Raw genomic sequence first — 27,759 nt, 5'->3', positions numbered from 1 at the left:
GTGAATTAAAAACTAAAATTTTGAACAATCTTCTCAAATATGATTGATGATAAATTTCTTCCAACAAACATCCCTAGTAAATTTATTTTACTTTTTAAGGAGAATTCACAAAATGATTTCTTTCCATCAACTAAATATTTGGTTGAATTTTATTTATTTTCCTATTTAATTAGTATTCATTATGACAAGTTTTTTCAAATATTTTGCATCCATCGTCACGAGTCAGGATAACCATTAAGGGGCACACAAGTGTGCTTTTAAACTTATTGGGCATAAAATCACCCAGGTATGTAGAATGGGATTTCCCTTTTACAGACAACATATCAAGTATATATACAAAAATATTTGGGTTAAGGAAAGATATTCATGCGTTCATGTTCTGCTTTTAAAAAGAAACAGATGTACACCATAATTTATCTATTAACATTTAATGTAGGTAAGTCTTACTTACTTTTTTGAATGTAATTATTAAACAAAAAATCCGTAAAATATCGTACATGTACTTTTAATTTATTTTACGTTGCATTGGGTTCAATGCTCGTAAATATATATATATTTCTTAGATGAGTTTAAAATCCCAGTGCATCATTAGAAAATCAAACTTTGAAATAAATAATTCTCGTACAATTTTTATTTTCCGTAAACAGTTTCTTTGTCAGCTGTTTTCCTCTAAATAATTGCGCTCATTTTGATTTTCAAATGATTCAACTAAAGACATAACATAAAAAATAAAAAATGGACAACTTTTTAAAAATATACATTGCGTAATATGTGTGTCCTTGAAAATCAAAGGTGAACAATCAACTTTTGCCAATAACATGTAACACTCCGACTTAAATTGCTACTATAAACACATCTAAATGTTTGATACACAACAAATAAACAAGTCATAAAAATCACCCTCTCTAGATAAAACAAATAGCATGTGTTCTTGGAGAAAAAAAACTATATAGATATGCTGATAGAACAAAATAATTCTTAAATATTGTTCTATGTGTGATAAAAAGCCATTTAAAGTCGATCGGAATTTTCAGCTTTAATTCAAAATTGCAAAAGTAGTTACTCTCTTAAGGATATCCAATCCTCATCCAGGAAGAATAAATCTTAAAATCATTATTCAATTTAAAAGTTTGATTATCAATCTAATTAAAATTAGACTTGTATTTTCGCTCCTCTACTATACGCTAATTTTAAATATATTATCTCATTATGAAGTTGAAATTGAAAACATTTCATGCAATTTTTTTTTATCGATATTCATTTTATGCATTTCAATATGATCCAAAGTTCTTTGAAGTCTTTTAAATTAGGGTCTTGCAAAAAGTTGGCGTTTGTACCCTAAGAAATTAGAAAAAATAAATACAATTTTTATAGGAATAAGATGTTACCCCTACATACCAGACTGGTGCTTTTGAGCATAAACTTAGAAGTGATCTGTGCTATTTTGCAATGATAGCACAATCCCTTTACACAATGTATCATATATATAATGAATAAAGGGAATAGAATACCTAGAATACCGAGTAAATGTTAAAACATGCAAACTTCACTGTATATCTGGATATGTATACTAAGTAGTTTTTTTTTCAAAACTCAAGTTTCAATACGAAATGCATAACACCGGTAGTTGATGTTTCTATACGCCTTTCCTGAATATATATTGAAGATCTAATGACAATAATATACCCTATATAATAAGATAAGCTATAACGATAAACTTTTGAATATAATTACTGCGGATGAATATTAATTAGCTGGCGAATTCTCAGATATTATTGTCATGATTTCAATTACTTAACTGCTGATTTTATAAACATGAGGATTGGAATTCCCGAAGTAATTCTTATTTAAATTAATATTCACGCAAACTCTAGAATTTAGCGTTCATATTGCATATGTGTTTATACACTTAAAAAATCATGCAAGAATGTATATCATCTCTGAAAAATGCACCTCAATAAAGAAAGAAGATGACCTATACGTAATTTCAACCATTTCAATACATGCTGATATTAGTAAATACATTTTTGCTTTGCTAATTTTTAAATATAAATTCATTACTATAGCTTTGTTGTTGAGTGGCCAGATACTAAAAACTACCAATCTTTTAAATACTATTTTGTTATATACAGGTTTTATGATTTACTGATCGTACAATGAACACGACAAACTTCTTCCTCGTTTTGATTTTTGTGAGCCTTGGAGCAGTGGAGCAAATGAAATGTCAAAAAATAAACGGAGTTACACTTGCCACTGAACTTAACAGAGTGGCTGATGCAGTGGGGAGAACATTTATACAGGTAGGTATATAGGTTTACATTTATACAGTTAGGTTTATATAGGTTTCAAACAAAATATCAAATGACTGTTTTACTTTAGTACAGACAATGATGGAAAATTTGAGTACTTATTTACCATATATGTATAAATATTTGAAATTCCGAATTTGCATAAAAAGATAAGAATTGATATTTTCGTCTGAGAATAAAAATAAAAGACCATTAGTCTAATATTCTAGTAATAAAAATATTTTTAAAATATAGTTACTTAAAATAATTCTAGTTTTTTCTTTGTTATCATTCTGAAGATAATCTCCAAATATATGATAGGCAAAAGTAATGAACATTGATTGATCCATAAATCAAGTAAACCATATAAAATTTGAACAAGGAAACAAGTCCATTAGAAACATCAGAAGGCGGTTCAGATACATAAGAGGGGCAAACATCCCTGGCTGGTCATATCAACCTTAAGCACTCTGTATTCGTTAGATTAACGAGTTATCCGTAGTAAAAAGTAGTATTAAAATAATGGCCTCAAAGTTACCGCGGTATTCATTCAAAATATGACCCAACAATGATTTTTATTTGCAAACAGCCTCGTATACTAATATCAACGATAGAACTTGCAAAATGCTTAATACGATGTTAAAGTCCTGTATTATCAAGTTATGTGCCAAAAGTTTTTGAAAATTAAATCAGTTGAAGGACATAAAACACAATGTACAGGTGATGTTTCTGCAGACATAGGAAAGGTCATCGCGTTTATCACACTCTTTGTTTCATTTATTTCGAGTTAACCGATGCATATTGAATTGAGATGAGAATGAAAATGAAAATTGTTTGACACAGAGATAACAAGAAATACTGAGTTTTTTTCCAAGAAATTCCTGAATTCAATTTTTGAAAGAAAAATATGAAAAAGTCTATTCATTAATGAACCACAAAGATTGATTGTTCCAGTTGTATAAAGTAAAGTAAAAAATAAAGTAAAAAAAATAACAAATATAACCATTATTGGGTCATATTCTGGCTGATATGTGTTTACAACAATTAGTAGTCCTTTGTTTTCCAGCAACTCAAGTTGACTACGGAATGTTTTTTAACCTGTTCAATATAAAGGGCTCACGGTGGGTCTGACCGAGCATTAGGGATTATTTATTTTTCTAAGGCAGCTGATCCCACCCCTGGAATTTCCGAAGAAATACTTTAAATACCCTTCACATAGTACACTTGCCTGTAGATAATTGATATCGATCAGTTTTCATTATCTTCACCCTTTTCATACTTTTCATCCAAATATGTAAAGGGAATACGAGGATTGTTCAATAAATAATGTTCTCGGTGCTCATAAAGAAACAAACGACGCTTTTCAATGATTTAGTCTTCATGATTTTACTTATTAATCTCTTTTAAAGCAAACACATGTCCGTAATTTTTTATCGCAATTGAAATTTTAGAAATATATAAAGTACTGGAAAATACACTTACCAGTGATGGACTTGTTTTCCCTTCAAAGGTGTTTTTTTCAAGTTTGGATAGCCAGTGGTCAAAATCTGGCAAATATTGTTAATGTGAAAAAAAATACCTTTAGTTTACAATGATTTTTACTCTTCAGACATTTTGGACGCTGTAAGAATTCAAACAAAATGTCAAATGACCTTCGATTTTTTTTATTGCTTTCTGAGTTTCCAGAAAGATTTTTGGGTATAATAAAATTTGGAAAATATATAAATGTCTTTGTATTTACCTTATGAAAAATTTTTATCAAGTACATTATCGCAAATTTTGTCATTGATGGTTTTTAGCAATAGATTCAAAGATTCCAATATCTGTTTGAATAAAAAATAAGAATTTATATCTACAACTCTGATATTTTAAAATAAAAGTACGTACACGCTGTCGTTTAATCATTTTTTCTAGTGATAAACCAATATTTGAAAAATAAAAAAGTGTAAAATAATTCTATGATGTTATTTTACTATCTGTTAAAGTCAATTAAAAATAATCTCCCAATATTTGTTGAAATTTGCAAACAAATAAGTTGATAATTTTTGATCCAACAATTCAAGTTCAATAAATAATTTGAATCATTGAAAATCAGTCCATTAGAAACATCAGATATTTCAGATAATACTTAAGGCAAAATTTTTACAGCAGCTATTCATATCTTTCTTTTCACTCTAGTACCTACTGATTCTTTACCATTCATTTATTAAACAATTCAATAGCCTTTTTTATTCAAACAATGAAACTATTATGGTCACATAATTTTGTTTTGCATACATTTCTCTACAATATAGATATCAACGTTTATAATATTGCCTAATATGTGTGCAAAACAGCCTGTATAACAATCAAATGACTTGCATATTTTTGAAAATATATATAAATGCTTTCGTAAGGTCCGGTAATAATTTTTTTGAAAAAATTTTTGAATTTATATCTTAAAAAATTCAGTTTCAATGCATTTAAGGTACAATAAACACAAATCATAGAGAACTTCCATATGATGTTTTTCTCATGCATATTTTTAAAGAACATATCTTCACACTTGGGTCAAATATTTTTGTATTTCAAGAATGATTTCAAGCTATTAAGTTAACATGAAAATAAAAATTGTATATATAAGCATTTTGTGTAATAAAGATAAAAAAAATTCTTTTTCATCATAGTGTTAAATTATTGATTTTTGTCCAGTGTTTTCATAACGTTGATCGCTTAGACAGTGTAAAAGTAACAATGTGAATTGCTGTACCAGATAACTGTGTTTGAGGGGAAATATAAATTCTTTCTGATTTATGTGTTCATACATTAATAGGTTTACTGTTTTAAAGCAACTTTAGTGTTACAAGAATTTTAACTCAGTTTACTGTTCAATATAAAGGGTTTAAATAATGCAACGATTATTCAGTGAACATGGAGATTATAATAGCATTAGTTTTATGCTTCGCGCATCTTGGAAATGCCAGCATAGCAATGAAAACCACCTAACTGTTTATTTAAAGATTCAATAATGAGAGAAAGTCAAGTTTAATGTCATATGATTATGATATCTGTATTGTATGTCATACAGTTCAGAACATTATTTATGGAACAGCCCTCGTACATATAGAAACAAGTCCTACTTGCGGGTAAATTGATTATGTTGTCATGTCATGTTATTTTTCGCTCAGTCTTTTTTTCCAAGCTATAAGAAGGTTATGTGTTTCGCTTTACTTTTTAGAATATATATGACAAGCTAAAATATTCACATACGGCAAGAGATGGAGGGGTTCATTCAAGAGACGTAAGTATAACCTTCAGACAATTAAGCTTATGAAAATATCGATATTTATTTTTTCACAATATTTTTATGGAACTTTTTGAGAGGCAATTTTGTAATAATATGAAAGATAATTGAGAGATGTCATGGAATTCTAATGTTTATGTTTTTCCTTGCCCATAAAGATTGCGCGGAAAATTAGTCAACGAATGGAGAATATGAAAACTTCATTGACCAATCTTAAACAAACAATGGAGAATTCCTTTGACGAGATGACTCCCAGCAGCGTATACCAGGACTGCTGCATGGACGGAAATTACGAAAACAATCTACATTTTAGAACCGAGGTAAATGTCCTTTATGTGACAAGAAAGATAACTCATAAAATCCAAAAATCGATACATTTTTATTGTAACATTTTATCATCAATAATGTTGGAAAACTTGCATAAATTATAGTTCAACTTTTCTATGACAATCATTTTAAAAAAATTCAGCTTGTCATAAATTTATATTTTGGGATATACACAGATATTTACATTCAGTCATATTTAAAAAAATTCAGTCTTAACACACGCGAAACCTTGTCAAAAAAACTTATATTTTCAATACTCTTCGGTAAAATGTTTTATTTCAATTTAATGAAAAACTTTAACCCTGAAAAATTAACGTAAAAATAAACGTAATGTGCGTTAAGAATTAATTTCTCACTTTTTCCCTCGCAATGTTTGTTTGAGTATTTAACTTTGGTATATCATATGCATATATAAAAATTCACGTTTGAGATTAAAAATAAGCAATTATGAAGAATTGTTAGAGAATGTAAATTTAAAATTTACAACACACCTGGCAATGTTACCGCGCGTTATATTCCGGCACAGTGGTTATAGGACCGAAGCATTATGAATTCTCTTCATGAATAATAAAAAAAATATCCCACAGTGGAGACTAAATGTTCTCTTATTTCAAACTTTAATCTCTTTTCCATTTCAATGTTTCTTCTTTAGGTATCATTAGACGAATTTTGTTACAGTAAACCACATTATGTTAAAGAAGAAAACGTAAGATATCCAACGTCAAATTTACTGGCTACCATGAAAACGAACCACGTTAACAACAGAAATCTCCAATTTCAATACATTGCTCTGAATTCTGGACTCTTCATTAATTATCCAGCAACAAAATTAACTGGTTGTGATACTTATGACCCCAGGTTCAGGTAATTAATACTTCATTCAAACTTAAACATAATATTTTAGATAGAATTCATTGTTGGTAATCCTAGGTTATTATGATATCATAATATTAGTTCATTGAGTTGAAGGCCACAGCAAGTGTTTTATTTTTTTAACATAAAAGATTTTAAATAAATTCTGCTTCATATGAATACGAAAAAAAGTGTCTGCTTATACACGTAACGAGGCACAATTGGTACCCATGGGAATTCAAATAGATTGTTGGAGGACCTGGTCTCAAAAAACACGTATATACTGCCAATCAGAAACTTGACTCTTTTTAATATCAACATCAATGCAAATATTCTACTTTCTTTTCTCCTCAGTAAGAGTACTGTGCAACAACATATTTGAGAAGTGGTGTAAATCAGATGTGTGTATTTTAAAATTCCACGGAACTCTTGGAAAATTTCAAGTAACAAAATTTTACCAAAATCAACAGTATTCAAAACTTTTTAATTCTATAGACAACCATTTGGCATGATAAGTTAAAGTCAAGGCCGGCTTTTTGATATCTTTGACAGCTGCTTTTTCAATGAAAATTGAACTCATTAACTTACTTACCTTGTCGTTAGTCATTTTTTAAATTATTTTGTTTAAAAACGTTCTTATTGTTATTATTACAGTTTTAAAACGAGGTAAATTATTGACAAACAAGTTGCTGAAACAAGATTATCAGCAGTCTCGTTTGAATTCATCATTTTTTTAGTCAATCGTTGATACAATTACCTTGTCAGCGAATACAAATTATTATTAAGTCAAATACTGACTGAAGTTTTTCATATTCATTGTTAGTCCATTATTTATACACTGAATTGTGCGATTTTCCCTTTTCCCCCAATCATTACAAGGATATCACGGCGGGTTTACCGGGAAATCTCTTATCCATGTCACCTGATCCCACCTGATGATGTTTTGGAGTCTCCATTTGGTTCTGCTTCTACTTTGTATTGCATACTGGACTTTGGAGCTTGAATGTTGCTTTAATTCTCCATATACAGTTTTTCATTCAGGGTACTTGTGTGTACAATCACAATTTTTAACAACGTAATTTTGCAAATGGTCAACGAAGATGTAATTAAATTTACGAGTTTTTTTTTATTATTATTAAAAAAAAAACCAAACAGCTGTCAATGAAGTCGGAGAGCCTTTACTTTAGTTTTTCGTGGGGAATGGTTGTCTATAAAGTTGAAAAGCCGTTAATTTGTATATTGTTAATTGTGGTAAAGTTTTATGATTTCATGTGTTCCAAAAGTTCCTTGGAATTTTTAGTATCCACATCTGATTTACACACCACTTCTCGAATATATTGTTGAATATTGCTCTTGAAGTTTCCCCTTCAGTACTGTTAATTTCTTAGTGAGGAGTATAAAAAGAGGCTTGGTAGACTAGTTACGTATCTTTGTAAGGATTTTTATTAAGTCTTGGTATAGATATAGTAATGCAAATTCATTTTGATAAATTGGAATATTACAAATATTCAAAACTGACATATGATAATGAAACATTTCTTCCATTGAAAGAGAGCAATGAATATAAGTTGGAGAAAAAGTACTTGTAGAATTAAAATCCAAGTTCCTCTTAAATTCATTTTGTATAATGAGGCTTACAAACGAAGACAATGTTGTTATTTGGTTTGTCAGCCGAGACCAGTAGCATTGATCTTGTAATCTAATTCTTAACATTTTCATAGCAAGAAGTACTTTTTGCGAAAAAAGTTTGTTTGAGTGTTAAAATAACTATTATGCGTATGTATGACATTATCCTGAATGTCAACATACTTTTCTCAAATGTTGACATAATTTATCTTCCATATAGGTAAGAAATATGACACCATAGTATGATATATATGAAATTCTGTCGTGTTAGAATAAGAAGAAATCCTAAAAACACTTTTACAAATTTGCCGGATTAAATTTTTAAATGTGTTGTGATAATTGTTTTACAAAAGAAGGTCTAGTAAATGTTCTATCAGCAAGGCATTATGATGGAATTCTTTTTAATAATTTCTCTCACATGTTTGCTTTCTATAGTTCTCCTATATAAATTCACGTTTATATCCTATCGTTTTCTTTGTAGACCTTTCTTTGTGGCCAGTACAACTACAACTCCGAGGGACATAGTGATGGTTATAGATATATCAGCCTCCATGAGAGGGTTTAAGTTGATTGAAACCAGGCATGCTTTTAACACCGTCATAAAAACACTTAGTGGCAAGGACAAGGTATATATTAAAATAATTAATGCTATATTTCTGCAGAGCAACATTCAACCGCTAGATTTTTTAGGATTGATTGGAATATAAAAATAGTAGAATGATATTTCTATTCTGTGGTCGATACAATGACCTTATCAGTTAAATGAAATTCACCATTGCCATATACTGACTGTTTTTCATACAAATTGTTAGGTCATTATTTACGCATTGAATTGTGGACAGTTTTTTGTTATTTTGATCACTCCTCCATGGGAAACCGGTCCCCACCCTACATCTTCCCACCTGTTTTGGAGGTCGTGTTTGCTATGCTCCTGGTTTGCTTTGTATAAGGGACTTTGAATACAGTTTGTTATTTCCATATATTACAATTAAAATCCTAGAAAAATTCATCACTGGAATAACCAAACCAATATTTTTTACAATCAACATTTCGGTCTGATTCACGAGTATTATTTTACAGATAAACAACTAAAAATATTCGGTAAAAGTATATCATTCTACAAGCAAACATTGTTGATGTTTAAAATCCACAATAGATTGCCATTGTCGTATATAACGACGAGGCGGAAAGTCCCGGTGGTTGTTACAGTGATATGTTAGTTCCAGTCACAAACAAGACTCAAGAACACCTGAAAGGTTTCCTGAGCTCAAAAGGGGCGAGTGGCGGATCTGACTATGCTAAAGGCCTCCGTAAAGCATTCAGCTACCTTAAGACGAACTCAAGCAAAGGGTCATTGCAAAGAGGTAAGATCCATATCTCCATGCAAATAACTCGATGTTGCTAAACTCTTGGGAACTTAAAACAATTATGATAGCGCTTATAGACTCATGAGCAAGGAAGCTACCAATAAACATGTCATATTTTGCTCAATAAATTTTAAAAGTTTTAATTCTAAATGTATCTCGTATGTACTACATTTGTAAAGAAAGAAATCAAATCACGCTGTATTAGTATACACCAGTTGATTATTAAGTACTGTAATATGTATAAGTTGCACTACTTACGGAAAAAAATTATTGAAATATGCAAAATACATTTTTGTACAGTTATGATCTATATGAAATGGATATCTTGTAGAGCAGATTATTTTGTTTTTGACTGACGGGGAAAACACAGGAGGCAATCCATTAGAAGTCATCAGAGACGAGAATCAACAGCTAGGAAATAGAGTTATCATTAATACCTACGGTATAGGAGCAAGTAAGTAAGTGTGCTAACAGAAACAAGCATCACACGAAGGGAATCAAAGAATTGTCAACAAAACAGGTTAGGGGCAGATACCACAATGATGATAAATGCTACAACTTACTGGATTGTTCACACATATGCATGTATTAAAGGGTTAAGAAGGAATCGGCAATTACTGCAGTGTTGTTACAATCCATTTTAAAGAGTATATTCAAATCTTTTTGCCATGGACCATTTAAAAAAATAAAAGTCATAATCAAATCACTGTATTTTACAAAGATTCATTGCTTTGTTGCGATAGTTAAAGTTTTAAAAAATTATAATATACTGAGTTATCTTTGGATTTCCATAGGTCTGAGCAGCCAAGACAAAGAGCTGCTGAAAAATATGTCTGAACAAACGTTGAACAGCAATTCATATGGTTATGTTATAGTAAGTTAAGAACCTTTTTAATGGAAAAAATAGTCTTTTATTACATGTATGTATTTATGCAGCAAAGCAAATTCAATGATACCATGTTAATTATTTACTAAAATATATAATTTGCCCGGAACTCGACATTCATTATATATCAACGACGTATTAACAATTTTTTAAATGAATTTCAAATTCTTATATACATCAGTCACATTATCCAGCGATGGGAATTACGATGAGAAACCGACACGTTTTTTTTTGATAAAAATGGCGTGGTTGCCGGCCGGATCCCTATAGTAATCGGACGGTGACTGAGGCCATTTGGCTAATCGGGTGGAGGTCATTGGTAGAAAATTAGTTGTAGTTAAAAATCAGCGATGTCTCCACCGATGCCCCATATCGCTTCTCATTGGGAACCCATATTAACACATCTTTCAAGGATTGATTCGATGTATGGCCGAGCATCGTCAAGTATCCGTTGAATCAAGGTCATAAAAGAGGTAAATTACATCGACCAATCATTGGTTATATGACCGACCTACAACGATTTCACCAATGTATGAGCGATATAATTATGCATCGGTCGATTACCTAAGTTTTATGATAAGCAATGCAATGGGCCTTTGTAAGGCAAATACAACCATTTTTTGATCAAAAAACGCATTGGTTGCCCATCTCACACCCCATCGCAGGATAATGTGATCGATACTTTAAGGACTACTAGGCCGATGTGGGACCGATATTTGGGCATCGCTCACACCAAGGATTACCACCGGTCTACGGCCACCGGCCGGGAAATGTGACTAAGGCATTACTGATAATCGATCATTCAGATATTGCATTTCCATGGCCTTCACAACTTTTCCATGAAACACATTTCTAAAACTCTCTGCATTCATTTCAAAGCTTGTTTCGTACAAAGTGACTAATTTGGAAAGACATTATCTCCATGTAGTTTAAAGAAGAAACTGCAGTATTCTATTATGGATTATAAGTCAGACTTTATTAGATACTTTTTAAAATATTTTGGCATATTTCTCAAGGATTTATAATTATACTCATTATACTTATTATACTTATTTTTAGCTCTTTTGGTCAAAAACCAGAAGAGCTTATGCTAACTGAATGGTGTCATCGTACATTTATCCGTCTATCTTCTCTGTCTGTCAGTAAACATTTTTTTCAAAATGCTACTCCTCCTACAATTTGAATCTGATACAATTTCTATACAATTGGCACATAAGTAGACTTCACTACAATACATAATTTAGTGCGTCGGTTTTTGATTTCGAAGAACGGTGTTGCCGTGGTTACAAAAATCAAAATTTCTGTGCTATTCCTTTAAAACACTACTCCTCCTACAGATTTTGTATGATTTCAATATACCTTGGCACACAAGTAGACTACTAAGATACTTAATTCTGTGTATCGGATCTTGATTTCGATGAACGGTGTTGCTATAATTACTAAAAATAGAAATTTCAATGATATTCCTTTAATTATTTACAGTTCTTATCTGATTTCAATATATGTTGGCACACAAGATACAAGATGCAAATCATCATTTTTGACTTCAACGGTGTGTGCCATGGAACAAAAAATAGGAATTTTACGCCTTGACTGCAAATTCCTTATAAAAAACCTACTACTTTATGTTTATCTTTTCAAATATACACTTACATGGTAACAACAAAATAACAAAAATGTGAGCATGATTTTTGATTTTCGCTTATGACGTTGTTGCCATGGTTTCAATGAAGATTGTGATCATTCCTTTAAAACGCATGTTTTAATCTTTTGGCACCCTGTCCGTGTTATGGTGTTTTGAATGCAATAGATTTTCATTTACTTTATGTACAAAAACAAATGTAATATAAATATTTTATGATAATGTATTGATCACTTGCTGCAAGAAAAGCAGTGTTCAAGTATTTATTACAAGGTCATGACAATTAATTCACTACATTGAATGAATCTTAATTCAAACATTCGTTACATTTCTTACGGGCAATCATTCAGAAATTGTATTCCAAAGCCTAGTCAACTTCTCTAGGTTCGACATTTAGCTTCCTCGAATAGAACTTGCTAAATTCAAAACCTTTGATGGTTGTACATGCACGCTTCTATATCTAAAGCCTTGATGTCCTAAAATTGTTCCATGAAACACATTTCAACTTCGAAACACACCATGTAGTATCAAGAATACATGTATATATATATTTATTCGTGGATTTTAAATGTCTTTAAATCTTTAAGATAATTTTGCGTATTTTTCTATGCTTTACAATTACCGGTATTTCATTCAATAAAAAATGCACGAAAATAGTTTAAAGATATTTAAAAGACAGTTAAAAAATCTCTTTTTTCTAATTGATTAACATTTTCCGACAAAAACAGGTTTTTTTTTCAATTCGTTTGTTATTGTCCTTTAGATTAAAAGACAAAATGTTTTGTAATTTTAATAAACGGAACAAAATTTTACAAAATATTTGTTCATTTGCAGTCGGGAAAATCTGTCATAACAGCGGATATCCAGGCGACTTCACTGTCTGAGGTGCTGGGTACTTATTACGACTATTCAAGTGTACCCATATCCCAAGCTCCTACGTATACAAGGCCATACAAAGACTTGTTCAGCAAAGGTGGGACGTTCTGGGTCTTTTTTGTTTGTTGTTTGTTTAAAAACAATAACAGTGAACATACACTTCATTATTTAAAAATATTTTTGTGTTAAATTTCCTGAAATAAATTTCATTTTATCTGACGTGTAGAATTTGTGATGACGGGATGCCTGCCCATAGGGCATCGTGGAGCCTTTGTTGGGGTGGTGTGTGCCGATGTCTTGTTAAGTGAGCTGGTATCGGAAATCTTGTACCTGCAAGAAGGAGAATATTCTTACGCTTTTATAATCGATGGTGAAGAACGAACAATGATTCATCCGCTCCTTCCAGATCCGCGTGACGTCACCGCAGAGGATTATGACGTAAACGACATTTATAACTTTGAGACAGCAGGAGATGTTCATGAAGTTATAAATTCCATGAAAAAGAAAGTATAAAGTTGATAAATGTGCACATATATTATGAATTTTTAGATATATATATTTTTTATCCAGATTGTTCAGATTTTTGCCGTGACCATTGGCATAGTCAGAACCGACACTTGTATTGCTTTATACCCCCGAGTCTTTGGCAAGAGCATATAAAATACATAGGAGTGAAAAGACTTGCGATCTAATCACAAATTAGAATAGAATTTGTTTATAACATGGGATCAAGTACCTGGGAGGAGTAAGTATCCTCATTTTCTTCGCAGAAGAAAGTCAAAACTTTTGCGCAACGTTGGAGAAATTGTTCAAGACGACCTCGTTCTCTTTATTTTAAGCTTAGTGAGTTGGCATATAAATAAAAACATATATTTGCGTTTATAACATGATATTTCCCAAACTTTCGATTAATTTTAAATAATCATCTAAATAAAACAGCTTAAGAGGTAGCTTCCTTTTTCAACTGGATACGTCAATAAATGTGAAAAAAAGTTGAAAATAACGAACAATGATCGATCGCAAACAAACTATAAAAACATACAAAACTTAAAAGGGGGCAACCCCCCCCAAAAAAAAAAACAGGGCCCCCTTGAATGAAGATTTTTGATCAGGTGTCTAAGGATGTGCAAGTACCCCCTGTTTACCGGTCACACCCACCTTGTGTCCTATGTTTTGATCAAGAGATGGAACATTCCGTTGTCTAAAAAACGCAAATAGTTGTTTTGTTGTCTTCCGAAAATATATTTTACTTAATTCTAAACACATGAAGTTTAACGTACAATAAAATAACGTACGCTTTTAGGCACTTCTCCGAAATTGTAATCGTAATGTTATTAAAAAATGTTTGAAAATTTAAAGGAACTTTTGGACAGATTGAAATCACAAAACTCTACCAAAATCAACAGCTTAAAAACGTACAACTTTTCAACTTTATACACAACCATTCCCCACAATATATTAAAGTCCAGGCATTTTGATATCACCTGCTCTTTCAATAAAAATGAAACTCGTAAATTTACTTACCATTGTCATTAGTCATTGGCAGAATTATTCTGTTAAAAAATTCTTATTGTACACACAAGTACTCTGAAGTTGACATCAGAAAGATGCTTGAGTTTCTGATTGACAATATCTATGTGGTTTTTGGAGACCAGGTCTTCCAACAATCTGTTGGAATTCCCAAGGGTGGAAATTGTTCACCGTTATTAGCAGACCAATTTTTGTATTCATATGAAGCAGAATTTGTGCAAAATCTTAACATAAAATAAAAAACACTTGCTGTGGCCTTCAGTTCGACATTTAGATATATCGACGGCGTGTTGTCAATTAACAATGGTGATTTCCATTCTTTTGTCGACATGATATATCCCGGTGAGCTTGAAGTAAAAGATGCCACAGATTCTGTCACATCTGTTTCATACTTGGATATTTTACTTGAAAAAGACACTAATGCTCATCTAACAACCAAGCTGTATTATAAATGTAATGACTTTACCTTTTCTATCATCAACTTCCCTTACTTATGCAGCAATATACATGTACCTTCATCACCAGCATACGGAGTTTATATATCTCAGTTGATTCGATACGCAAGAGCATGCTGAACGTATGAACAAGTTATAAAACAAGCTAAATTATTGACAAACAAGTTGATGAAACAAGAATTTCAGCAGTCTCGTTTAAAGTCATAATTTCGTAAGTTTTATGGTCGATACAATGACCTTGTCAGCAAATACAATTTATCATTGTATCAAATGCTGACTGATGACGGATTTTTTCCGATCATGACAAGAAGCACACAGTCTGTGTGACCGGTCAAATATCCCACATTTGATGTTTTGGAAATGTTTGCTGTGTTCAATTATTGCAATTTTTTATGGACTTTTGATAATAAAATCTCAATAATGTTTCAATAAAATTCCACATTTTACTTTGACAGGGGTCAGACGGGACAGAGAATGTTACTGACCACTGTGATAGAGTCAAGAGGAGAGAGACTACACGACGGAGACTCACAGAGGCAATTAGATGCCGTGTACTACTGGACTCCGGTAGGTGTAAATCAGTATCGGCTTTATGTCTCTCAGTTCATTCGATCACAAGAACATGCTCTTAGACCATTATTTACACACTGAAATTTCTGCAGATTGCTCCGTTTGCTCGGTCGTGTGAAGGTACACGAGTGTGACCAAAAAAAGAATTCCCAAGTAAAATCTTACAATGTTATATTTTGGACAGATTACAGCATCCGGAAGCAATTTGTCTCTGTGTCTTGTACTGGAGAAAAATAGCAACATTACTACACTTAATGACCTTCCGCGTCCGCCAATCAGCACCAGGGATTTTGTTTACCATAGATGGGATTTAACAAGATGGCCTCAACCTTACTGTAGACATTTCAACAGATATGCTACAAAAGGTACGTAAGGGTTTTTTTCATTCCAATATTTTCATATTTAATAGTCCGTTTATTCCATCGCAAACCACGTCAAATACACATCTCCTTCTGGCCGTGGTTGAAGTTTGTTTTCTTCGAATTTCATTAAAATACTTTTGACCAATGCGAGTAAAGCATAGTCGGATGAAGAACTTTATTGCGACCTTTCAATATATCCAATCGCAGTATAGGAAATATTTCTCGTGTACTGTTGACATCATTTATTGATTTCAATTGCGATTTTTTGCCTGAATATAACGTCAGAGTAACGGTTAATATTAACATTACGACACTTTTTGTGATCAAGCAACCACGGGTAGGAGAGAGCTATATGCGGACTCCGGATCGTGGCTGGAGAGTATGTTTACCCCCATCAAATCAAAGTGTTTGAGTCAAGGTACAGTCACTGCTCGATAGAGGATGTTTACTTCAGCATGACAACTGATCCTGCCTCTAATTTTTCTTAAGGTCGATGTCTGCTCTGAAATTGTACTATATATGATTATTTTTCTAAAGCATCAACGACGGTTAAATTAACACCAGACGCGTTCACAGATCCGCTAGAATACAAGGGGGTTGAAGAAACCGAGCAAAGAGTGCAACAGTATGTGAAATACCTCACTGGAACAATTACAACAAACCCGGGACTTAAAGTGAGTGGAGTATTCTCTGTCCCTTTATTTAATTTAACATAACCCCCTCCAAATATAAAATTAAATATCATATATAAGTTCACTCCCAAAACAACGAAAATGGTAGCCCATCTTTCCAAGTATTTTGAACCAAAAAGAATAAACAAATACACTTAATTTCTTGTTTCTTTGATTTTATGAAATAAACATTAAATGATTTTTTTTCCCTGAAGTGTTACATGTATGAAAATGCATTGAATAATTTACATAAAATTACCTAGTGATGGAAAAAAGATTTAGCGTGATATTAAGGTAATTCCACTCTCCTATGATGTCATAGGTTTTTGCAAAAACTGTTTTTAGTCTGAAATAGTACCTGATAGAACAATATGTTGAGGAATGCTTTTCAATAGGTATACTGATAAATATTGTAAAGTAAAAGAATTTAAAAATGCATTTTTCTTTATTTAATCAATTATATAATCTTTAAAAAATGTTGACAAGGGAAATAACTTCTTCTCAGGTCTCTTCATTCGGGCATTTGCTTTATTGTACTTCTAATGTAAAAAAGTTTCCCTGATATTCACAATTCAAAAGTATATTATAAGTAGGAAGTATTTAGGGACATTTAGCATCAGAATAATGCATTTTAACCAGTTTTACATATGTTTTCATAATACTGTTTACAAAAAATTTGCAATTTTTTGTTGTTGACATATACTTCTGTTTATTTATGTCTCCCATCTTAAATTATATGACGACCTATAGATTTATTGCAATAATTGAAAAATTTAAGGTATATTGAATGAAAATAAATGATGTTTTAGTATTTGAACCATCAGAATGTGCGGGTGGAAAGACCTTAATACACTTGTAAGGTGCTAATCGAGAATGGTTAAGCATTGAATCTTCTAAAACACAGTAAAAGCTTTATGCAGCTGTATAATTCTATCTTATAACTCATCTGTATGAAACCATAAATGATAATGATATCTAGTAAATAAGGTTGATCTTTGTTGGAAAGGACATTACATAATTATAAATCCAAACCCTAGCTGCTTTCCTGCATTCAGAATTGTTCTTAGACACTCTGCAGGAGATGCTCACTCCTCTATGGCACCTTATCTAACCTCTGATGTTATGTTAATTCATCTTTGATGGAATATTGAGCCTTAAATATATTTGAATATATATTTGAATATAACATTTTTATGTTAGTTATCTTAAAATTTTGAAATCATATATTTTGAACATTTAAGACGTCCGCAATTAATTCCATTCGAGCCACTTATCCCATTGAGGATTTTTGGATAAAAAATTCTAGTCTAGATGCTCCTTATCTGGTCTGGCGATATCTAATGACGGAAGATGGCGTCAACAGAATCTACCCAGGAATTCGGTTAACCAATGATTATGACCATAAACTTAGACCTTGGTAAGTGTAAGATTTCTTGACATTCATTTTTAATACAATTATGCATGCATAGATGTTCTAATCATGAACCTTTAAAGTTAGGCGTAAGAAATAAAATAATAAAACCAAGAATAGAGATGAATCATTTTCAAATTAGAGTAAATTCAGACAAAACTTTTTTTGACCTTCAGGTACCGCCGAACAGTTTCTCAGAAGTCTCTGAATGTGGTGTCTGCTCCGTATGAAGACGCCTGGGGATCCGGAAAAGTCATCTCAATAACCAGAGCCATTCTGAACAGGTACATACCTCGTTATACACAGATCTGACATGTTGAAAGCTTTAGTTTGAGTTGAAGATTCATAAAGGAGTTTTATGAAGAGACTTACTTTTACAATCGACGACTGACTATTACAATTTAGACAGAGACAAACTCCAATCACTAAAATGTAAAAGTCAGCTGTCAAATGAGTTGGATGTTGTTGGATGTTGGTTGAAGTAAGTTACCTTATATGGCAAGGATTCTTGCTTTAAATGTGAAACGGTGACTTTTGCATTTTTTTGAAAGTTTTATAACTTTGAGAGCCTAAAGACATTATCTTATTCGATTGTTCTTTGTTTCAGCAAAACAAATAATGCCAAGATAGAGGCTGTTCTCGGGACTGACTTTTCCATTTACTACTTCAATCAGCTGCTTAAAGATAAATATCCTGCATGTGCAAACACTACTTATTACAGGTTATAAATCTTCGATTCTTTATGCTCTCTTAGCTTTTTTGTTGTTATATCGCATGTGGAATCTCTTCATCATTCATTCTTGTTTGTAGTTCATAGCATTTTTTTCATTGTATCTCTAAATTTATTTCTATTCTTCATGATTTGCAAAATGTAATGTAATTTAAATCAGAAAAAAATGTATTGATTGATATAATATAAAATAGATAATCTCAATTTTGTTTTGCTTTTCATATTATGTTTGACATTTTTGACGTATTTTAGCTGCATTGTAATAGACAACAGCGGATTTCTAGTCATGCACCCGTATTACATTGAAACAACATCTCCTATAGAGGACCCTATCCACATCACCTACAAGGTAACGTACGAATGTTATAAACTGCAGATAATTTATTGACTTTCTATGCTAACAAAACAAAAGCTTTGTATTATAAAAATTAATGGTCTTTGAAGTGATTGATCCATCTATGTTCAGCAAGGCTTGATAAGGGTCGGCTACAAATAAAACATGTCTTCACTTTTCATTACCTTAAAATTACTGCTTACTCCACATGGGCACCTGATCCCACCTCTGTAATTTCATGATCTCTGTGTTTATTTCCTGATAACAGATTTTTATTGGCTGTGTCTTTTTAGATTGATCACTGTTTCTTGTTTTCAACTGAAATCAGCGTCATGGCTGTAACTAATAATGAAATTGTTAGCAATATATCACAAAAATCATCAGATCGTACTTGACTGACTTGTTTAGTACTAATCCTTTGACCTGTTTTCTTCTAAATTTATCTATGGAATATGCCTGATCAATATGATCTCAATAGGGCTAATGATGAAATCCACAGTCAGGGATGCTTACTCCTAAAAGGAACCTGATTCTACCTCTTAACTGTCTGGCTGCTGACTCCGTTGTGTGCCTTGTTCAAAAGAACTTGTTTTCATTTCAATACCAAAATTTCAATCTGCATATACCTTTCTAATCAAAATTATATTGAAAATGGTTTTTATCTTTTCAAACGGAATGCAGTAAGATATTTTTATTCCAACAATTGTAAACAGAATCATTCATTTTATAAAATTTTAGAAGTAACTAAAGTTTTTGGTTTATATATCGTAAGCTCTTTCAATACGCAAGAGCATGCTCTTTAAAAATTTAAAACGGGATAAATTGTGTGTCTTGTTCAGGGATTTGCGTTGTTTTCATTTCATTTCATACCACAGAGTCCGACATATCTGTTTCATATTTGGAATATTTACTTTCAAAAAAGATGTTAATGTTAATCTAACAACGAAGCTCTATGAGAAACGTGATGACTTTAACTTTACAATCGTCAGCTTCCTTTACTTATGCAGCAATATACCTTCATCGCCTGCATACGGAGTTTATATATCAGCAAATCGCGAGAGCATAAGAATAAGCAAATGGACAATTTAATCAACGGGTTTTATTAACAAACAAGTTGATGAAACATAAAATAAAGGCAGTAATTTTAAAGTTCATTTTGTAAGTTCTATGGTCGTTAAATTCAGCAAATACAATTATCATTCACGTATATTTAGGACGTTTCTCATACTAATTGTTAGTCCATTATTTATACACTGAATTGACGACGAATTTTTCCCGTTTTTTCCCGATCATGACATGGAGCACACGGCGGGTGTGACCGGTCAGCTCCTCCATGGCACCTGATGTCACCGCGGATGTTTTCGAGGTCCGTGTTTGCTCTGCTCCCATTTTGTTTTGTTTTATGGACTTTTAATCTTCAATGCTGTTCGTTATTCCACATGCTTCATTAGATGATATCTGTTCGTTACCTTAACTTTTTCGTTGCTAGAATATATTTAATTTTTTATTTTGAATACCAACCCCAGTGATTTGTTTTTGCCTACAGGAGGGAAGAATATCGAAGTCCTTGATTGCAGCCAGTGTTATGTTCAGGGAGCCATGCAGAGATACAGAGACGAAAAAAGAGCAATTCACATACAGAGTCAGTGAACTCTTAGGAAAGAAAATAATTAACCTACAGATTACCATATTACTCTGGCTTCCATGTTTCCAAATATTTCTTTGCTGTATCTCCATTCGTAAGACTGTCCTGGAGTACCAGCATTCTACTAACTAGTGAATTCTTAAATAGCACCTGTTATCAACTTAAACATATTTTATTTCTCCAGTGACCACCAATATAAATTATGAATAGAGAACAAATCGAACACTTCAAAAATGAGAACAATTTACATTCATGTATATGTATTATTTACACTCCAAAACAAGAAATTACAGAATGAGTATGAACACTGATCTAAATACGAAACTTTTTTTAAAATATATGTTATTTTAAGTCTTAAAGACTGAAATTGAAATATGTTCATCTGCTTCCTAATTTCAAAAGATGTAAATTACGCAATATTTTTGCACAGGTCAGATTGCCCCAGAGTCACCTGAATGGAATAGAGGACCCCAAGGAGGGGTATGAAATGCGCCCTGTTCAAGGTTCTAATGTGTTCCTCATTTTAAAACAAAGGATGCCGGGGGAGGAATCACCTTGCTGTTTCAAAAAGGTTATTTATCTTATTATTATTAGTCATTTTGTTCTTAATCAAACTTGCTCATAATTTTGTGCTGAAAATAATCTTTAAAAATAGGTCTTTTCTCTCCGGTAAACGAGATAATTTTTCAAAAAATATGCAAAAGCCCTTCATCAGGAGGTCACTTATTTAGGTAAGTATTCACTTAAAATTAATATTTCTTTGTTGTTTTCATACGAAAGAAAAATTACTTGACCTAATTAAGCATCCTTTGTCAATATTATGTATAATAATGTTATCATTCATATTTTTGCACTCATTTGGAGATCCGTGTTTGCTCCGCTCCTATTTTGTTTGTTTTGTTATATGCAGATGACACAATTCTTTAAGTCAGAAACACCAGAAGACCTTATACATAAATTGAATGAATTTAACAATCATTGTAAACAATGGCATCTGAAAGTTAACACCCTTATAAAACTAAGGATGCAATCTTTGGAAAAGACAGTCCAAGAAATGAAAAAACATTTACAAACACATTAGAAAATGCAGATAATTTTAAATATTTAGGTGTGAGTTTTGTAAAAATGGTTCATTTCACACAAATATTAAAGAATTATCTCAAAAAGCAACAAAGACTTTGTATGGTGTTATTTGAAAATGTAGAAAAGTAGGAAAAAAACCTGCAGAATGTACATTGGATATGTTTGACTAAATTGTAAAACCTGTATTTTTAGATGGATGAGAAATGTCAGTTTTAATTGATTGAAAAATTGCATTTAAAATTGTGTTAGCATATAAAATCATCAACACCAAATTTTATGGTACATGTATATGGTTTATGAAGAATTAGATAGAGACCCTATTTCAATTAATTTTTTTTTACAAGATGATAAATTATCATCGAATCTGTTAAGTATTTTAAATAACTACATTAATCCATGGTGTAACTGTAACTTTCTCAAATCTATACTGAATGAATGTGGGCTTTCTTTTATCTGGCAAATTTCTGATTGGTAAATGTATCACTGAATAAGTATTTTATAACACTCTGTATGATCATAAAGACTGGTACGAAATGTTACTATTAATAGAATTATAAATATATAAAACTTGATGTTTCTTAAAAAATATTTAGATTTTTGTCTATAAAACAAAAATGTTTTGTAGGTTTAGAACCTGTAATAATAAATTAAACTGTATCTTGAAAAAAATATATTTACTACAACTTCTATTATAATTTTTTTATGTTCCTTAATTGATTAGATGTAACAATGCCTTGAAGCCTTGAATTAGGATCTACTTTATAATTAAACATATTGGATATGTTCTTTAAAAATTGATACAAAACATAATCAAATAAATTAAGTATTTTGAATAAGTAAATCCTCTAAATTACTCCATCAATACAAAGAAAACACATTAATATTAAACAGCTTAATTTATTTTGTCAATCTATGTAAAAAATAATATAACAAATATAGCCCTTTAATTCGGTCAATCCAGAGATTGCTTCGTGCTCGGTCGATATTCTTTTCTGTGAAGTTGATATATCTATGAATCGACCTCATCAAAGGGCTATATTTATATTTTATCCATGGTGTAACTGTAACTTTCTCAAATCTATACTGAATGAATGCGGACTTTCTTTTATCTGGCAAAGTTGCCAACCAGTAAATGTATCTTGGCTGAATGAAGTAATTTTTAACACTCTGTATGATCGGTTTAAACAGTCATGGGACGGTGAAATGTTACCTTCGTCTAAAGCCTGAATTATAAAATATATTAAACTTCCTTTTATTTATAAAAGTATTTTAGCATTTTTGCCTATTTAGTACTGGAAAATGTTTTGTAGATTTAGAACCTGCAATAATAAATTAAATTACCTATTGAAGTAGGAAGATGGCATGTTGTACCAAGAGAAAATAAAAATTGTAAAATTAATTATGTTCCAATAATGAAAATGGTGATGAATTTCATTATTTATTGAATTGTAATGATTCATTTATTTTAAAATCAAGATTATCAATTATCTCAAAACATTACACTATATATACCAAAATGAGTATAAGTTTGATCAACTTTTTAATACAAAAATACAATTAAATTGACAAAACTGAGAGAGTTGTATCTCCTGGTCAGCTCATTGTTTTGTAACTTTGTACTTTTTTTCTTTTTCACGCATGCACATATGTTTAACTATACTTGAAATCTGTCTCTACACTGTATTTAATGTCAGTATATGAGAATATATTTATTGTCATTGTCATTATTTTATAATGTTTAATGGACTTCCGAGATCGAATATTGTTCGTTATCCCCATATATTTCAATTTAACATGTTAAAAATTAGAATATCTCTATCTTTTCCTATGGAATTAAAAACAAGCAAAATTTATCAGTTATCATTAAAAGCATTTAATGATTAACGTTTAATTTTTAAGACACTTAACTCTTGCTGATGGACACTCTTTTTCTTTTCAAAGTATGGATATCAATGTAAAATAATAACTCAAATCTATAGCACTGCTACAGTTTGTTTTGATACAAGTAAGAATTCTTTTTACGTATTGCACGAATTATTTATTTTCTTGTTTTTTTTTATATGTGTTTTTCAACAATTGTGTCGAATTTCTTGATGTCTGGTTAAACATTAAACTGTTTTTGTTTCATAAAAATAAGCCCACGTCATGTTTATGCTCTTTTGTTGTTAATGATAATTAGTGCTTGGATTTTGTATATTTGAGATGAAGTTGCAAACAATTGGTCTATGGACCTTCACATTTAATAAATACGATAAAAATCATATTAGTATGTGATTTTTCAGAGTTCCGAATCTCCCAGTGCTGTGCAGTGCGGGACTGGACAATGTACTTGTCTCTGTTACAAAAACCTGGATTTTAACGACTGTGAAAACAAATATACAAACCTGTAAGTAACCTTCACTGTATAAGGAAATAGTTATCAAAATAATCTTTGCCATAAAACTTCTTCTTGTTAACTTAGCAGATATAAAAAGAAAGAATTATTTATTTCACTTACCGGTACATAAAATGAAATTGTTCGAACATTTTGAAAGTTTGGTTTTTTTTTTTATTCAGGGATGAAAATATTCCGTGTAATCCTAAATTGCCCATTCTTAGTTCTGTCAGTGTACCAGAGGAAGACAAAACTAGAAATCTAGATACGTGCTTTCCAACAAACTGTCCTTGTCGAAAAACAGAAAGGCAAGTTATTATAAAGAAGTGCAAGGCTCAAAACGGCCAGATTTAGATAAATTCAAATAAGTAAAGATATCATTGATTATTTGAAAATGTCAGGAATTATCTCGTCTTTTTATGCGCGCAGTAAATCTGTGAAAGATCTCTTAAAATAATTAGATTAATGATATCTTTGATATTGAATAATATTAAAATAAACTATGTATGTGAAGAAAAAAGTATTCTTGTATTTAGAAAATTTTCTGTTGTTTTCGTTTTATCTTCTTTTTTTCTCAAAATTCTCTTAAATTACGAGCTACGCACGCTAACTCGAGATTCCTGTCTACATTTTGAATCAATATTAATAGCAATTTGGCCATAAAATCTTTGTTTTATACAAAACACTGCTCAGTTAAGAAATAATCAACAAAATTTAAAAGATCTCTGGAAAATGAACTTTTAGTAGGTCATGTGATCAAATCCTTTGAAGCCTGAAGGGCTTCTCAGTAGATTTGATCACGTACAACTTAAAGTTCATTTCCCAGTGAACTTTTTAACATTGTTGTTTATTACTTATATTTACGATTGACAGGAATACATTTCGAGTAAAACTGCATTTATTACACGAACGGGCCGCCGTATTGCTATGCTGTGACGCGCCATGACATAGAAGTTGTTTGATCTTGAAAGTTCACCTCGCTCCAACATTTGATTGTTTACATTCCAGTTCAGGAAATATCTGTATATACTCTGAAATAAAAAAAATATACATCCGAGTAACCGAGTACCTTTTTTAGTATTCGATACTCGGACGTTCGATCGTGTATTCGGTTAACCGGGTACTGTTGTCATCCCTAGTATATAGTGAAAGAACAATGATCGCTGCTGAGAATAATCTAACTATTTCATAAGTTCTTAAAATATTTGAAGTCAAAAGCGGTGGTATCGCCTGTTTTAGTTTACATAACTCCAAAGGAATTTCGGGTTAAAAAGATAAGTGCAGTTTTAGGTTAAATACATGTATAGTATTAAAACCTTATTCACATCAAAAGAAAATTTAAAGTACATCTCGTGATTGAAAAATATCCATATAGACAAAATATCACCTCGCTCTTTGATTCGGTCGCGCTATGACCTCTGACACCCAAATAAAATTCATAAAGAATTGAACATATTTTCTCTTCAATAGGTTCATCTAAAGAGATTTTTGCAAATGTAAATATTAGTAATTCATTAATAATTCTAATACCAGCGCTTAATAGCAAATTATTCCAAACTCTAGCTCTTGAAAAAAAGGATAGACGATATTTTCCATTGAAATAGGACTTTCAAGCATCACCTTATTTTGAAATAGTCCTGAACTATGATTAAATGTTCCTTAAATGTTTTGTCAATTCAATCACTAGTAATAATTTGATGAGCATACCAAAGCGACTCATGCTAATATCTTCAATGAATTATTTATTTAACGATATGTCTTTGTAATAATTTGTAAATTCCTTATGAAAACAAATAACGTGTAACGTCTACCGTTTGTGTATTTTTAAAATATTTCATACATTATAGCGAGTGTTTCCGTACTTCTGGTTGTTCTTGGTGTACAAGTACCATGGAGGGAAACGTGTTCGATTTAACTGGTGGATATTGCAATTTGAAGGAATCATGTCCTAACCAAATATGTGTAGTAGAAGGTAAAATATACAGAATTTTGTTTTGACACTTTTTTATAATATAAAAAGTATAATACATTACTTATATTTTGTCATGAAAATAATATCAAGAAGCGTTTTTGAAATTTTCAAAATATCGAAAAACAAGTCAGTAAAAACAACAGAGTGAATAATCACATGTAGCTTAACAAATACAGATAATGCTGTTACTAAAGTTTAAAATGGATAAGAAAATTAAAAAAAGAAAGGGTTTTAAATATTTTTTTTAAAATGTGCCCTTTGATAAATATACTTTTCTTTTTTAGATTGCAGTTCGAAATGTTGCGGTGCAGAGTGTGGTTCAGAAGAAAGTGAGTCATCAGTGGAAATAGTTGCCCCCGTTGTATCCGTAGTAGGCGTTATTATCATCGTCATTGTCGTCGCCATCATCGTCATTTTTGTACGAAAACGACGACCTGAAACTAATGACACATATTTTGACGCTGTCCACAGCGGTGTCGACTTGTCCTTTGGCGAGTGTGACAGCAACGTCACTGATTACGTCACAGTACCTGAGCTTCCGGAACTTAGTGCTAAAGCAGAAGAAAAATTAAAGACAATGTACGATAACAATTCATAAAAAAATGAATGAAATAAATTTAACATATCATAGCTAATATCATTCTGGGTCATTACCTCGTCATCAATTTGATAATAATAATTCTTATGATTGTAGAGCAGACTATAGTTATTATGTATTGAAACATATTTTCTAGAGTTTATGAACAAGTGTGATATTTTGTACCTCTTTTAAGAGATAATTTTTTTTTATGTTTGCTTGTATTTTTCATGGAGATACTGTTTTAAATCAGTAATTTAATTTTTTTTTAATGTTAGGAGTGTGTTTGATGAAAATTGAAACTGTCATACCATTGAATAGCTAAGACACAAGTTTTGCTTTGTCCATTCTTTTGCTCTTCATAACAAGTTTCAGATTAAACTCTTTACATGTACTTTCTTTAAGTTTAGAAAAGAGAATTTCAGTATTGTCTAAAGAAAACCAATTTATTTAAGTTTGAAACAGAAAATGTAATTAGTATTCATTTGTCAATTGTTTATTGTTTAATTTCTTGTACGATTCTGTTTCATGCATTTCAAAGTTAAAGTCTTTGGGTAATATATAGAATACTAGTACACAGTAAGAAAAAAAATCCTTGGATATATATTTTTATTGTGAACTACATGTGTATAACTTATTCTACATGAAAAAAAATAGAATTTTGTATTGCACAAAGAAGATCGGCGTACGAGGGCTATTCAATAAATAATGTCATCAGCTGGATGTCATACAACATAGAAATCATATGACATTAAGCTTGACTTTCTCTCATTATTGAATCTTTAATGAATTGATAACACTTCATGTGACCAATTTTCATCACATAGTTTTGTTGTTGGAAGCTAGAAAACAAGGGCTATTCGAGACACTGCATTAAATGAATGGTAAAGAATCAGTA

The 27,759-nt window shown here is 31.2% G+C and overlaps 1 protein-coding gene across 1 annotated transcript; it reads left to right on the top strand.

Moving 5' to 3' along the window:
• The first annotated feature begins 313 nt into the window (after window positions 1–313).
• LOC134235785 (VWFA and cache domain-containing protein 1-like) lies at window positions 314–27,300 on the top strand. The gene is given in 24 exon segments (XM_062717928.1): window positions 314–436; window positions 2,133–2,300; window positions 5,506–5,568; window positions 5,730–5,891; window positions 6,551–6,762; window positions 8,858–9,002; window positions 9,533–9,740; window positions 10,075–10,197; window positions 10,538–10,617; window positions 13,106–13,244; window positions 13,374–13,671; window positions 15,588–15,699; window positions 15,887–16,067; window positions 16,602–16,738; window positions 17,977–18,152; window positions 18,323–18,430; window positions 18,754–18,867; window positions 19,129–19,225; window positions 20,757–20,852; window positions 21,286–21,426; window positions 24,221–24,324; window positions 24,495–24,620; window positions 26,160–26,284; window positions 26,569–27,300. Coding segments are annotated over 23 exon segments (3,405 nt in total). The 5' UTR covers window positions 314–436; window positions 2,133–2,156; the 3' UTR covers window positions 26,883–27,300.
• The last annotated feature ends 459 nt before the right edge of the window (window positions 27,301–27,759 follow it).

Source organism: Saccostrea cucullata, unplaced genomic scaffold (assembly GCF_032062105.1).
Source record: "Saccostrea cucullata isolate Sc308-1 unplaced genomic scaffold, CSIRO_AGI_Scuc_v1 ctg115, whole genome shotgun sequence".
Lineage (NCBI taxonomy): Eukaryota > Metazoa > Mollusca > Bivalvia > Ostreida > Ostreidae > Saccostrea > Saccostrea cuccullata.
Note: the sequence above shows the minus strand (reverse complement) of the source record. Positions and strands in the feature narration are given on the sequence as shown.